Source organism: Geotrypetes seraphini, chromosome 11, assembly GCF_902459505.1.
Source record: "Geotrypetes seraphini chromosome 11, aGeoSer1.1, whole genome shotgun sequence".
Classification (NCBI taxonomy): Eukaryota; Metazoa; Chordata; class Amphibia; order Gymnophiona; family Dermophiidae; genus Geotrypetes; species Geotrypetes seraphini.
In genome coordinates, this window is record NC_047094.1 from 34716209 (window position 1) to 34730985 (window position 14777).

At 43.9% G+C, this 14777-nt stretch overlaps 1 protein-coding gene across 2 annotated transcripts in view; it reads right to left on the bottom strand.

Annotated features, from left to right (window-relative positions):
* Positions 1–1828: 1828 nt before the first annotated feature.
* The window catches only part of PARN (poly(A)-specific ribonuclease), a 220466-nt gene continuing 207517 nt past the window's right edge, over positions 1829–14777 (bottom strand). For both annotated transcript variants that reach the window (XM_033963574.1, XM_033963575.1), the window contains exon 24: positions 1829–3807. In XM_033963574.1, the coding sequence (XP_033819465.1) occupies positions 3755–3807 (53 nt within the window). In that variant the 3' untranslated portion in view covers positions 1829–3754. The remainder of the gene's footprint in view (positions 3808–14777) is intronic.

The following is a 14777-nucleotide window of genomic DNA, read 5'->3' on the forward strand; positions in this document are numbered from 1 at the left end:
TGGTGGGTGCTTGGAATGCACTCCCGGAGGAGGTTGTGGAGGAGACTACTGTACTGGGATTCAAGCGCAAGTTGGATGCACACCTTCTTGCATATCATATGGAGGGATACGGTAAATCCGGGTCTCCAAAAAGGAGTACTTAAATGGGCCGCCGCGTGTGCGGATCGCCGGACTAGATGGACCTCGGTCTGATCCGGTGAGGGCGTTTCTTATGTTCTTGCCCTGGAACTCAAGTCATCTGGGAATTCACACCCCCAAGGGAACTAGAGGAGGCTAAACCAACAGCTCCCACCCCTCTCACATGCTGTGCAGTATGTGGAACATGGATGATTGTCAGGCCGCCATCCATCATAAATCCAAAGCATTCTGGCATGAGGAATCCATCCCACCTGATTTTTAGCTAAATCAAGGTGTTTTGAGGCAGATAGAGGCTTTTATTTTCAAATTGGAAAATCCAAGATGGCCAAGGTCAAAGAAAGGAACTGCAGACAGATGTACAAGATACAGGCAAAGTTTATTTTTAACAAACAGACTGTTGTGTACAAATAGGCCACTTTTTACAATATGGGATCCAACACGGTCTGTGTTTCGATCAACATATTTTGATTGCTAAAGTACACAGCATACAGATTAGGCATAGTTGTTGCGTGTCCTTAGTTACCACCATCTTATGGGACCCCCTGAAGATGTGTTGATCGAAACACGGATCATCTTGGGTCCAATATTTTGTAAAAAATGGTCTATTTGTACGCAACAATCTGTTTGTTAAAAATAAACTTTGCCTGTATCTTGTACATCTGTCTGCAGTTCCTTTCTTTGTCCTTGGTTTACTGCATTTTCACTGCAGATTTGTAGGATTTTCTTTTTTTGTCTTCGTAAATCCAAGATGGCCACCATAACAGTGATTTTAGTGCCAAAAATGGCCTGTGAAAGCTACATCAAGGGTCAAATTTTTAGCAATTTTAGGGGTAGGGGTCCCTGGCTCTTGCCTCAGATCTCCCCAAAGAAAACCAATTGAACAGAATACCCTTCCCCCCCCCACACACACACATACCGATTTCAGTTTTAAGGCTGTCAGCCTTGTACTCACTATGCCCTGCGGGTGCTGGAAGCTCCAATTAGCTTACTGGGAAAACTTCTGCCTCAAACAAGTCTGGAAACCAGACTGCCTGTATCTTCGGACTGTGTCTTAGAACCCATGACCAATCTGAGACCTCAACCCCCACCAGACATTACACGCAGAGCTGGGAGGAAGAAATGCAGTCAGCCCCGATCCTGAATGAAACCGCTATGGAGCTCAAGCCCACTGCAGACCAAACTTGGGGCAAGCCTTGCTTCCAAGGGAACAGAGTTCCCAAACAATTAGTGCAGTCTGAGCTCTCCTGTAGCCAGGGACATCCCAGAACTGGGCGCCTCTGAAGCACCGAAAGTCTCACAAATGGATAAAATAAAAAGAAAAAATGAACATGAGCAAAAGAGATTAGTTCCTACCATCTTGCGTGTAGAGAGACAACTGGGGAGTTGGAGGACAGGCCAGAGAGATGGGAAGTGGATCAAAAAAGTATAATGAGGCTCTCTACATGAATTCTTGCGGGAATAGATTGGCTACCTGAAGGTTCACAAATGATATACCTGTTGCACTAGAACAGGATTTTTCAGAGGAAAGTGGAAAAAGTTATGTGGCTGAAAACTGACATATACTGTGCAGTCCCTTTATAACAGATGGTGACAAAATGCCTTGTCCAAATGTCTTGCCCATTAGGAATTCATCTGTAACATTTGTTAAATTGTATTAAATTGTCATGATGGGTAAATATAAAACACAATGTAGTACGAAAATTTCTTTAATTCGCATTAATGGAAATACATTTTTCTTCTATTTCCATGATACAAAAGTTACATATCTAACAGGGGTGTTAGAATACACTGGAGTAAATCTGTTTGTTCCAAAGAAGAGGCTGGTGCAAGTTGCGGGTTTTGTCACAGGCTTGTAGATTCAAAGCCATTTTACAAAACAAGAAGCAAAGTACAAAAACCAGATCAAGACTTATAATACACAAGAAAGAGTGAAGTGGAACATGACTTTCTTCCCTTTAACTACTCCCTCCTCCAACACACACACTTCTACATACTGCATGGAAAGCAAATCAAATTACTTTTCTAAAACATGAACATTTAAAAATGAAATTCTGCATTCTGAATGAAAAATCTTAGACTCTGCAAAAGGTAGACTATAGTATAGTTTCCAGGAAAGGTAACAGTTAAGGGGGAGATAAATAATTTTATAGTGACTGCTGTCTACTTTGAGTGAGGCTACCATTGAGTGCATAGAAAACGCTCTATTAATCCTTATATTCAAAGGAAACAGAAACATAAAATTAAAGAATAGTACTGACTCGCTTTGTACATTTTCACAACCTGACATACAGTAAGTGACCATACACCATTTTAGGTTTTGTTTCTTAACCCAGACATTAAGAATTTCACATGATTTGATTGCAAAAAATCTTAAACCAGTTTACAATACACAAATGTACATATACACCAATGAAAATAAAACAAAGATAATTCAATTTCTTTCTTTTTTTTCTTTAAAAATGGTATACAGTTTTACCAGGAGCTATACATTTCTTTTCTTTACACCACACTGCAATAATGCATTAGCAAGAATTACCTATCTAGTATTTCCCCATTTCTGCTGGGAGTTTGCTATGTTATAGGTTTGGCAACAGTAACTAGAAGGGAGAAGACTATCTGAGCTTCACCTGAGAGGGCCTGTTTCCTACAGTGAAGAGAAAATACAGTAGTCCCAGAGTGGGGAAAGGTAACTCCATGTCAAAAGCTCTCTTAATAGGCTAATCATTCCACCAGTTATAGTGGCAAGTATCAAACTTAGGATCTGCTGGAGCATTCCTCAGTTATGAGGGAAAACAGAGCAAGAATACTGGATCCTCTGCTCCATTCAAATCTAGAAGGTAAGGAGATAGGATGGATTTCTGATCCGAGAGGAAAATTTGTCCAAAAAAGAAATTTCCCACTTTCAAGAATGACTCCTGGGAGTTGAAAGATTTGGCCCAACTTGTTAGGGACCAAAGTGAGGAATGGGCCACATTCCTAAAGGACCAGTCTTGAAAGAAAGGTGGTTCATTAATGAAAAACTGCATTCCTCCCTCCTTTTAATAGAGAAATCCACCACATTTTGAGCACAGACTACAGTTATTTCTTTCAGTGGAAACCTATTACCTCCCAGACCAGGCCAGGCAAAAAGGATAACATATGAAGGTGACCCCTCTTCTCCACTTTGGTGATGCAGACTATGTAAGAGCCTGTGAAAGAGAAGGCTTGTAACTCTTGATGTATATTAACAGGCCAGGGACAGCTGTAGTACACAGATGTGAATACTGTAATTTAGAGCAACTCTTGCACACTACATGTAATTTGAGGCGGTAAACATACATCACAATTTGGTTTTATATCACAGGAATAGGGTAATGATTTTTATGTATCCTACAGAGCAGTTGTAAGTCAATTTCATGCCTGTTGCTATCATTCAAAGAGTACTACATTAATGGAGCCTTGTCCCATTTAGTGCCACAAAGAGAACAGTTGATTTTGTTTTGTCCACTTCATTTCATGAGTACTTTTCAATTTTTCTAAATATTAAATAAAATGTACTTTTCTACTCATATGGCTTGTGAAGTGGTACAATCTTGTAAATTCAAATAGTATTTCTTTTGAGCCTTCTAGTTGACAGCTACCATGTGTCTGGGACTTCAAAAAGGACTGAAGAACTTCTCAGGGTGTTTTCTATATCAAAAACAAATAAAAGAAAGATTATATTTCATCTGAACTAGCAGGACTAAAAAAGAGCCAGCATGGGCCGGGGGTGAGGGGTGGGAAGGAAGGGTGGGGACAGAACTACTATGAGCCAGTATGAAGAAATAAGTTAAATAAGACATAGCAACTGAGAAGAGGAGGGGGAGGGGGTTAAAGACATCTATGAACACACTGATAATATCATTTTGCAATCACTGGCTTACAAAGACTGTCTCATCACAAATTAACAGACTATTATGAATGTGTCCAAGTAAAATCCTGTACATATATACTGCTATCAAACTATAGTGTGGTCTTCTCATGGTCCTGAAAAAGAGCTGGCTCTAACCTGTGGGATTACAGGGCCCCACCTCACATTCCTATTCATGTGTGTCACTTTTGTGTTATATTTCTGCTTTGAGCTTTATGTACTGAAAACCTGGATAACAGATTGTAATTAAAAACAATTTTAACCTGCTTAGATCTTATTTAGAAATCTCTTCATCTGATCTTACACACAATTGTACTGTTTTCTAATGGGCTGTTATACAATCAGGAAGAAAAAAAAGTGTTTAACAAGCTCATCAAAACCATAGGTCACAAAACCAGTAATGACAGAACACACTAACCACTAAATTTAAAACTTATAAAGCAAGGTGGAAAAGTATTATGCAACAGCAGATCAAAGAGGTACAGTAGTTGTCAAAACTTGTTTTGACTCAAGGAGACTATAATAATAATGCAATTACTTGAATGAGAGATGATCCAGCATTTAATTAATAGAAAATAGGAGTCAGTTTACCAATTTATAACATTCAGGAATATTCATATTTTGGGGAACTCAGAAAAACAAATAAATATAAAAAGCACTTTACTAAACAAAAATCCTATTTTTTTTTTCCTTCTTTGGCATTTCTCATTTTTCCATTTTGAAGAAAGGTTTTCTTGTCGCATCTTGTCCAGATAGTTACAAACCCATAAGGATTTCAGCTGCCTGGGTAACTTGGGGTAGCTTGTTCCACAACTGTAAGTTAATCAATATGGTTGACCTCATCCTCTTTAAATGAGGGAACCTCTAATACTCCACCCAGGAGCAAGATATGGGACACAGGTCTTCAGTTTACAACAGATATTGACAATCCAAAAAATGAAGAGAAGTATGCAGAAGACAGAAGTAAAACACAGCACAAAGAGGGGTGAGAGGTCTTTGGGTCTGATTGTACACCCCTCAGAGGTTGTATTGGAGTAAAAAAATAAAAAGATACAAAAGATGGAAAAAAGTTCCCAAGTCACAGTCTAGTGACTCCCCAGATTATTCATTCACTAGATGTGGGCACTTGCCACGTTAACCGTAGACAAGGCTGGAGGAATTGTTCTGGCCACTAATTCACCCTAAGTCTGGAAGAAGGTGCCTAGACACTACAGAAAAAAAAGGCCAGGAACACTGCTATTTTCAAACTACAAGAGAGGAAAATGGATAATTTGAAGAGCGTACGAGTAAGACTATCAAAGCTAAAGGAAAATTTGAAAACATTTATGAGCAAATGTGGACTGATGAGATATCTGAAATAATAAAACGCTAGCTGCACATGCGCACTCAACTGCGTGATTCCGTTTTCCCTGATCCGACATGTAGGTCCATGGCCTTGCAGGAGTGCGCATGCGCTACTCCCCAGCCTTACTTGGCCAGCAAGAGTGCGGATGCGGCGGCAACACAAATCGGAAGACGCTGGACAGACAACCCCTGCCCTCTCCAAGCTGGGACCGCAGCCAGCCAACGATCGCCTCCACAGCCCGACGACTCCCCCCTCCCGCACCAACCGCTGCTGCTCCTGTTTGAAGCGACCTGATGAGGTTCGCGGCCGGCTGTATTGAACCTCGCAGGCCGCTCTCCACATGAAGCACGTTCCCTCTGACGTGATCGCGTCAGAAGGAACATGCAACCATATGGAGAGCGGCCTGCGAGGTTCAATTCAGCTGGCCGCGAACCTCATCAGGCCGCTTTGAACAGGAACAGGAGCGGCAGCGGCAGCAGTAACCATGGATGGATGGACGGAGGTAAGAACGGGAGGGGAAGCAAAAAAAGGGCTATGGAGCAGGCAGAAAAGGGAGCTATTTTGGTGGGAGGGTTGTGCTGAGTGCACAAAGCAGGCAGGCAGGCATTGCACAACAGGGGGAGAGGCAAAGGGGGCTGCTTTGGGGGGATGGTTGTGCTGGGGGCCGACAGCAATCATGGGGGGAACAGAAAAGGGCCATGGATCAGGCAGGCATGCCACAACAGGGGGCCAGAGGGAGAGCGAAAGGGGGCTGCTTTGGGGGGAGGGGTGTGCTGGGGGCAGACAGCCATCAGGGAGGGGGGAGGAACAGAAGGGGGGCCACAAACCAGGCAGCCATTGCACAACAGGGGGAGAGGCAAAGGGGGCTGCTTTGGGGGGATGGTTGTGCTGGGGGCCAACAGCAATCATGGGGGAAACAGAAAAGGGCCACGGAGCAGGCAGGCATGGCACAACAGGGGGCCAGAGGGAGAGCGAAAGGGGGCTGCTTTGGGGGGAGGGGTGTGCTGGGGCAGACAGCAATCAGGGAGGGGGGAGGAACAGAAGGGGGGCCACAAAGCAGGCAGGCATTGCACAACAGGGGGAGAGGCAAAGGGGGCTGATTTGGGGGGATGGTTGTGCTGGGGGCAGAAAACAATCATGGGGGGAAGGAATAGAAGGGGGCCATGGAGCAAACAGGCATTGCACAACAGGGGGATAGGGGGCTACTTTGGGAGGAGAGTTGTGCTGTGGGCAGACAGCAATTATGGGGGAGAACAGAAGGGGGCCACGGAGCAGGCAGACATTGCACAACAGGGGGAGAGGGAAAGGGGGCTGCTTTGGGGGGATGGTTGTTCTGGGGGCAGAAAGCAATCATGGGGGGGGGGGGAATAAGGGGGCCACAGAGCAGGCAGGCATGGCACAACTGGGGGCCAGGGGGGGAGGGAAAGGGGGCTGCTTTGGGGGGATGGTTGTTCTGGGGGCAGAGAGCAATCATGGGGGGGAACAGAGGGGGTCAAGAAGCAGGCAGGCATTACACAACAGGGGGAGAGGGAAAGGAGGCTGCTTTGGCAAGCAGGGGGGCCAGGGAGACAGACAGAAAGAAAGACGCACAGACAGGGGACCAGGGAGAGACACAGACACAAAGAATGACAGATAGACAGCGTCCAGGGAGAGAGAGAGAGACAAATAAAAAACAAAAAAAGACATACAGACATCTACTCTAGCACCCGTTATTGTAACGGGCTTAAACACTAGTTTATAATAAAAGGATGTCAGAAAACAACATAAAAGATACATGATTATGAAGATGAAGCCATACAAGAATTACTAAATGTGGCTCCACAACAGGACAGAATATACTAAGAGATTTACACAGGGACAAATTTTCCCCCCGTCCCCGTGGGAGCTCATTTTCTGCCCCAATCCTCAAACCCTTTAAAATCATAAGTGTTTGAGGCTTGTGTGGTTAAGGCAGGGGCAAAACTTGAAGGAATGGGATGGGGAAATTGAGTTCCTAAGGGGAATGGGGAAAAATTTATCCCCTTGTCATTCTCTAGAATATACTGTATTGATAAGGTTCTAAAGGTAAAAGGGCGGGATAGGAACAAAATGTGTCTCGTGAAATGGAAGGGATGGCCTGATAAATTTAACAGCTGGGTAAAGGCAACAGAGATTCAAGAAATTTAGATTTTATCTTTTGACTCAACACCCCCTCCAAACCCCCCCCCCCCCCAAACAAGATGAATGATGGAAGCTTTTATATTACACTGCCCAGCAAATGCCTCAGCAGGTGTGTTTCCCCAAACTACCAGCTCTAATTTTACCATACAACTAGCTAGACCATTGGACTTACAGGGACCCTGGGAAGTAGGGTTGGTGGAAATACAAATATCCCCATACTTGGAGACTATTAAGGAAGACCAAAAGTATGTTGTCACCTCTGTCATAGCAAACGTACAATCCCACATTGCAATCTGCAGAGGGTATTATGCGACCACGCAGAGCTTATTGGAAAGCATGAATCAAGACATTAGAAGCCTTTATAAATTTGCAGCACCAAGACCCATCATGTTCCCAACATATGAAGAATCTAAGTAAAATCAGAGGATAAAGCTTTTATTTTCAGCAAAGGGTGATTTAGCGACCATTTGGGGGGTAAAGGCTAACATTAACACAATGTTCTCATTTTCCGGTGGATATCACAGGTGGTTTTAATACCTTCTTCCTGAATACAGATATTGTAGGGCATCAGTTAGTAGGTGACCATTTTGTTCTGCTGTTCCAACTAAGGGGTCAAGGGATAAGTTTATCACCCTCACTTACGATAAACCACTCTATGTCCATGTGAACAAGCAGCACATTGATAACATCACATTTGAAATAAAAATGGATCCGAACAGACGCATCTCATTTTGTTATGGGAAGGTGATTCTTAAGCTTCATCTGCGACCCTAGAAGACTAATGTTTTTTTTTAAATGTTGGTGACTAAAGACTACAGAGACCCCCAAATCATATAAGAATTATACAACACAAGCCGGCTATGGATTTTCAGGATATCATGGGAATCCAGTCATGTATGGCGCAGAGGGTAGGTGGTGTGTTTTGTAGTCTTTTTAGAAAAACATTATCGTATTTGAGAAAGTGTTTTGAGATTATTAAACCACATGACAAAGGTGCCACAAAAAACATCACCAAAGATGTTATGGTTCATGTCACAACAGCCGTCCTAAATAAAATGAACCATTCCAGAGCAGGCAGGGTCAGGATTGGCTGCGATTAGAAAAGCTGTTAAAAGAAAGAGAACCAAGCCTCAGGAGTTACTGCAGGGACCTCCCAAGTCTTTTAAAAGAAAGAAACCCAAAGGTGACAAGTTGCAGAAGCTAACAAGCAAGGCACTACAGGTTGTTCAGCACGTTTGATTACTGGAACTTCTAGGTGTATGTATATTACTCCAAAACATGGGCTTGCAGAGAGACAGGGTGGTAGAGAGCACAGCGGTAGAGAGCAGGGTGTTTTTTGCACAAGGGAGATGTTTTATTTTGATGGTTTCAGGGCTGCAGGGCTGGGATTTCAGGGCGGCAGAGAGCAGAACAGTCAGCAAAGATGTGAGCGATTGTTTCTCAGCAGTCGCTTCAGTTTGGATCAGCCAGCCCAATCGGTGTTCCTTCTTCTCTTTAGTGAATTGAGGCCTTCCTACTTTGCATGCTGTTTCCCTTCATTTGCATGGGCGGATCGGATCGGGCAGGTTAGTGAATCGGGTCGGGATATACACACAAACTGGTTGAGACATGATCAGGTGCATTTAGTGAATCTGGCCCTTAGTCAGACAAGGGAAAGGGGAAAAACTCGGTGCCCCAGAAGCAGTCACTTTAAATACTCCCTCAGCCAGCCCATCTACCCCAAACCTCAGTGTTAATTATGTCCATCAAGATTAGCTTTTGGGCTTGCTCTTTCAACTGAAGAACCATAGATGTGGAACAGTTTGCTGTGGTATTTACGGTTAGCTGAACAGTTTGCTGTGGTATTTACGGTTAGCTGCCATTATAACTCAATTTAACAGGTTGTTAAAAAGCCATTTGTTCCTATTGGTATATCCTTCGGCATAATGAGAGTACAGATGTAATGTGGGACAGCTTCTTAGTTTATTTTTGTATGCTGTGCTGAATTTTATTATTGTGCCTGTGTAAAGTTTTTATGGATGTTTTATGGTGCTCTGCCTAGTATATAGGCAGACTATAAATAAAGGCAAATCCAGGACCATAAGATCTGGATCACCTGATAAAAATTTAAGTGTAGGGGAGCCAGAACTCTATGCAAATATAGCAAAATCCTTAACCAGCTAAGAATAATGAAATCATTCTCCTTGACCGACAACTGTGAATAAAAGGACATGCTAAGTTGATCCGACAAAGAAGGGAAGCCATTACTATACAAATATTTTCTTTACCATTCTCTGCGCTGAAGTAGTTATTCAGTGGTTAACAAAGCAAAAGTTCAGAAAGATTCATAGCTGCTGACAAACTAAAGGAATCTCTGTAGGAACCAAACAGATAAACTAAGCATTGAAATCATAACACAGAAAGGAGCACTGTAATACATAAATCTTAATTCATACATTCCTGAGTTTCACAACAGTGCCAAACTTTCCTGCAAAGGCTTTCCTCTATTGTGTGAACAATCATTCTCATCCAAGAAACATCAAGTTAATAGAAGCCTGCAGTTAGTAAACGCCCAAGCAGGTCACACCCAACATTGGTAATCAGTGTAAATATAATTCAAATATGCAAACCACGGTCTGTACAAACCCCTAAGAGGTTGAGAGAAAAAGCTCAATCTCTGGAAAAAATGTGCCTTGACCTCTTAAGGGCTATTGAAAATAAGACCTTGATGTCATAAGTGTTCCAAGAAATTTGCACTGGGTAAATCTTTAGGAATGTAATAACTGTAAAGTCAAAACGCAACAATAAATTAAAAATTAAGGGCTCCTTTTACGAAGCCGCATTAGCGGTTTTATCGCATGCACCTTTTTTTAGCGCGCGCTAACCGAAAAACTATGGCCTGCTCAAGAGGAGGCGGTGGTGGCTAGCGCGGCCGGCAAATTAGCGCACGCTATTATGCGCATTAAACTGCTAATGCGGCTTCGTAAAAGAAGCCTTAAAAGTCCCTAGAAATGAATTTTACCTTCTTTTAAAAAAATTACTCTCTCTGTAGGGGGAAAACATATTAGTTGGAGCAGCTGCTGATAAATTTAGTCCTGAATATGGTACCAACATGCTCTATTGTGTTAGCACAGCGGTCTCAAACACGCGGCCCGCAGGCCGCATGTGGCTCTCAAGGTTTTATTTGCGGCCCACGGTCTGGAGGCCATCATTCTCTTCCTTTTGGAGCAGCAGCCGGCTCGTTCACTCAAAGCCGCGGGCTGGCGGCTCCTTGCGCTATCCACTCCTGCATCGGAAGCCTCTCTGATGTCACAACATCAGAGAGGCTTCAGACGCAGGCGCGGATCTCGCAAGGAGTCGCCACCCGCAGCTTTGAACGAACGAGCCGGCCAGACACGCTGCTGCTCCAGTGGCGTACCAAGGGGGGGGGCGGTCCACTGTTCTCTTCCCTGCAGGGCCGACCAACTCTGGCGGCCCGACGTCAATTCTGACGTCGAGAGGACGTTCTGGCTAGCCAATCGCTGCCTGGCTGCCCGGAACGTCCTTTCCGACGTTAGAATTGACATCGGGCGAGAGTTGGTCGGCCCCGTGCAGAAGAGAAGCAGGGAGATGGCCTGTTCCCGATAGCGGCAGAAGCAGCAGCCTATTCTGCGGCGGCGTTGGCATGAGGGAGGGTAGGAAGGAAGGAAGGAAGAAAGAAAGAAGGTGGGGTGGGGACAGGGAGCCAGAAAAAAAAGCAAAAAATGGGGCACGGAGGAAGGAAGAAAGAAGGAGGGGGGACAGGGAACCAGAAACAAAGCAAAAAATGGGGCACGGAATCAGAGAAAGACAGACAGAGAAAGAAAGAAAAAGTTGGGGGAGGGAATGAGGTCTGGAGGAGAGGAAGCATACAGGAGGCTGAAAGAAGGGAAGAAGTACTGGATGCACAGTCAGAAGAATAAAGTGCAACCAGAGACTGATGAAATTACCAAACAAAGGTAGGAAAATGATTTTATTTTCAATTTAGTGATTGAAATGTGCCAGTTTTGAGAAAGAAAAGATATTGAACTTTAAATGCGAGTGCTGCAGAAAAAATAGAGTACTTGGAGGGCCGCAGAAAAAATAGTTAATGTCTTATTAAAGAAATGACAATTTTGCATGAGGTAAAGTTTTATAAACTATAAAGAGTTTTACCTCATGCAAAATTGTCATTTCTTTAATAAGGCATTAACTATTTTTTCTGCGGCCCTCCAAGTACCTACAAATCCAAAATGTGGCCCCGCAAAGGGTTTGAGTTTGAGACCACTGTGTTAGCATGTTCCAACTAGTGCTGCCCAATTCAGGGAAAAAATTTTCAATTCAAGCCTATCGATTTTTCGATTCGATTTTCCTGCCCAATCGGATTTTTTCCCCCCAAATGTACTGGTGGGTTTATTTTCTAGCCTTTTCACCTACCCCATCCCCTTTTGTCCTCTCTAACCCCACACAGGCACTGTGGTGTAAACAACATAATCAAAAAAGACGCTTCCTCTCTCTGTTAGGTCCTAGCTCACACTCGCTAACATCAGCTTTGGCAGGATATACATTTCAAATCTGACACCACAAAACAGAAAATAAAATTATTTTTCTACCTTTTGTTATCTGGTGAAATTAATCAGATCATGTTGGTCTCAGGCTCTGGTTTCTCTTTGTATTCTGTTAACTCACTCACCAGAGTCTCCAGTCCATTTGACGTTAACTTCTTTCTCCATGCTCACAATCCATCTTCTATCTCCATCCATCTGTACCTTCCTTTACACTGTCATATCCAACATCTCTCTTCTTTCTCTCTCTCTCCCTGCTTTGTGCTCTGGGTCAAATTTCTCTATTCTCCTCCATGAAGCATCTCTCCCTTCCTTCCCTCCATCATCATGTGCAACATTTCTTTCTTTTTCTCCATGCACCATCTCTCTCTGCCCTCTACTCTATGTCCAACATTTCTCCCTATCAACATTCCTCCTTCTCCATCCCCTCCACTATTTGCAGAATTTCTCCTTCAGCCTCTGTTGCATCTCTCCCTTTGCCTCCTCCAACCCATGTCTAACAATTCTTCCCCCCATGCAGCAGCTTTCCATCCCTCCCTCCCATCCCCCTGTGCAGCAGCTTTCCATTCCCTCCCTCCTATCCCCCTGTGCAGCTTCTCCATCCCTCCCTATTTCCCTATGCAGCAGCTTCTCCATCCCATCCATCCCCCTGTGCAGCACTCCCCATTGCCCTCACCCTGCCCCACCAGGGTTTCCCTCTGCCATGTCATCACTGACATCATCTGCAATGTGGCAGAGGGAAGGCCCTGGTGGGGCAGGCCACAAGCAGCCTGTTCAGAGCGCTGCCTCGGCTTGCCATTCACCACCGCTGCTGCTGGTTTAGGAGGTGCGGAGGTATGGCAGGTCTCACTGGGGGAGGGGGGTAGAGGAATGGTTACTGAATCAATGAGTCTGATTTTTGGGGAAAATGAATTGATTCACCAAAGTGAATCAGTAAATTGATTTGAATTGGTGAATTGGGCAGCACTTATTCCAGCACACTAAGGGAAATAGGCACATCACTCTGAAACCTGTGGGATGTTACCCTCTGATCGCGAGATCTGGTGTGGAAAGCCTCATTTACCTTTTTCTGCTCCGCCTCCCATCACTCTGGGCTGTCCTGTAAATCCTCAGTTCGTATCAAAGCAGATGATTAGCCCTAGAGGGAGACTCCCCAAGAAAAAAGTCTGTTCTGTTCATATCACAACATTTAACACAAAATAATCATGAAACATTAAAACATTTAACCATACAACAAGGTGGAACGAACAGGCCATCTACCTGAGTGCAACCTGCACTAATGGAATTCTGAAAGATATCCCGTAGTCTCTTCAAAATAGTAGGTTATAGGTTTCCCCTATAACCTGACAGTGCTGGTCAGGGGAAAGAAAGGAGGCATCCAGTAATATGGACATGTCTGAGACAGCAAGCAGGCTAATGAACAAGTGACAGGGCAGGCTTCCAGAATGATGTGCCTATTTACTAGAAAGAAGATTATCAATGTAAGTACCTAATCTTCCCTTCTAGTGCAATAGGCACATCATTCTGAAACCAGTGGAACGTATCAAAGCAGTCTCCCAGAATCAAGGGCAGGACAGATGAGCCTGATGAAAGTACTGAAGATCCGAACGTGATATCAAATTTGGCTTCTACTTCCACCCCATAAGACTTTGTTAAACTACGGAGGGAAGACCATGAGGCCTCTCTACAAATTTCCTCAGGGGAAGCTGCTCTGGACTCCACCCAGGAAGAAGTTATGCTCCTAGTGGAATGGGCCTTCACATTTACTGGAGGTTGATTTATACTGCCGATATAAGCTGAAAAAATGGACAAACAAATCCATCTAGAAATGATCACTTTTCAAGCCAGCCAGCCCCGACGGCTAGTACCCTCCAGCACAAAGAGATGATCTGACAGTCGAAATGCATTCATCATTTCTAGACAAAGTGACACTTTGTGAACCTCCAACAATTTCACAGCCTTGTTACTCTTCTTGGACCATGAAGGCTGGAAACCGTACTTCCTGGTTGATGTGAAAACTGGAGACTACTTTCAGCAAGAAAGAAGGGACTCTCCTCTGTGAAACCCCTGTCTCTGAAACCCTGAGAAAGAGTTCTCTGCAGGATAAGGCCTGTAGCTCAGATACCCGTAAGGCTGATGCAACCGTCACTAAAAACACAGTTTTAACTGTCAGATCCATCAATGATGCAGTCTCCAAAGGCTCATACAGAGCTTTAATAAGAGCCCACAGAACAAGATTAAGACTCCATGTTGGAAAAGGTTTATGTACTGGATGATGCAGATGTAATGCTCCCTTCAAAAATCTGGATACCTCTGGGTGAGAAGCAAAGGTCCTATTAGTTTGGGATCTAAAGCACGTGAAACCTGCTATCTGTACTTTGAGGGAGTCAACCGCTAGTCCTTTCTCAAGCCCTTCTTGAAGGAAAGCTAGAACCAGCAACACTGGTGCTGTGACCAGGTCCTCACTCTTCTGGACACTCCAACCCTGGAAGCACCTCCATGTTTATGCATAACATTGAATAGTGACTGTTATTTTTCTTTTGCCTTTTCCTAATGTGGAGAGAGTTTTGTAGCTTCCCACTAGTAGAGTTTTTGTTTTTCTTTGAGACCAATGATGATTATGAGTGACAGTTTTATGCTGGTTATAATGCTCCTTGCTTGAAAGTGAGGTCTGTTTTTTCTCCACTATTTGAGTGTGGTTTTA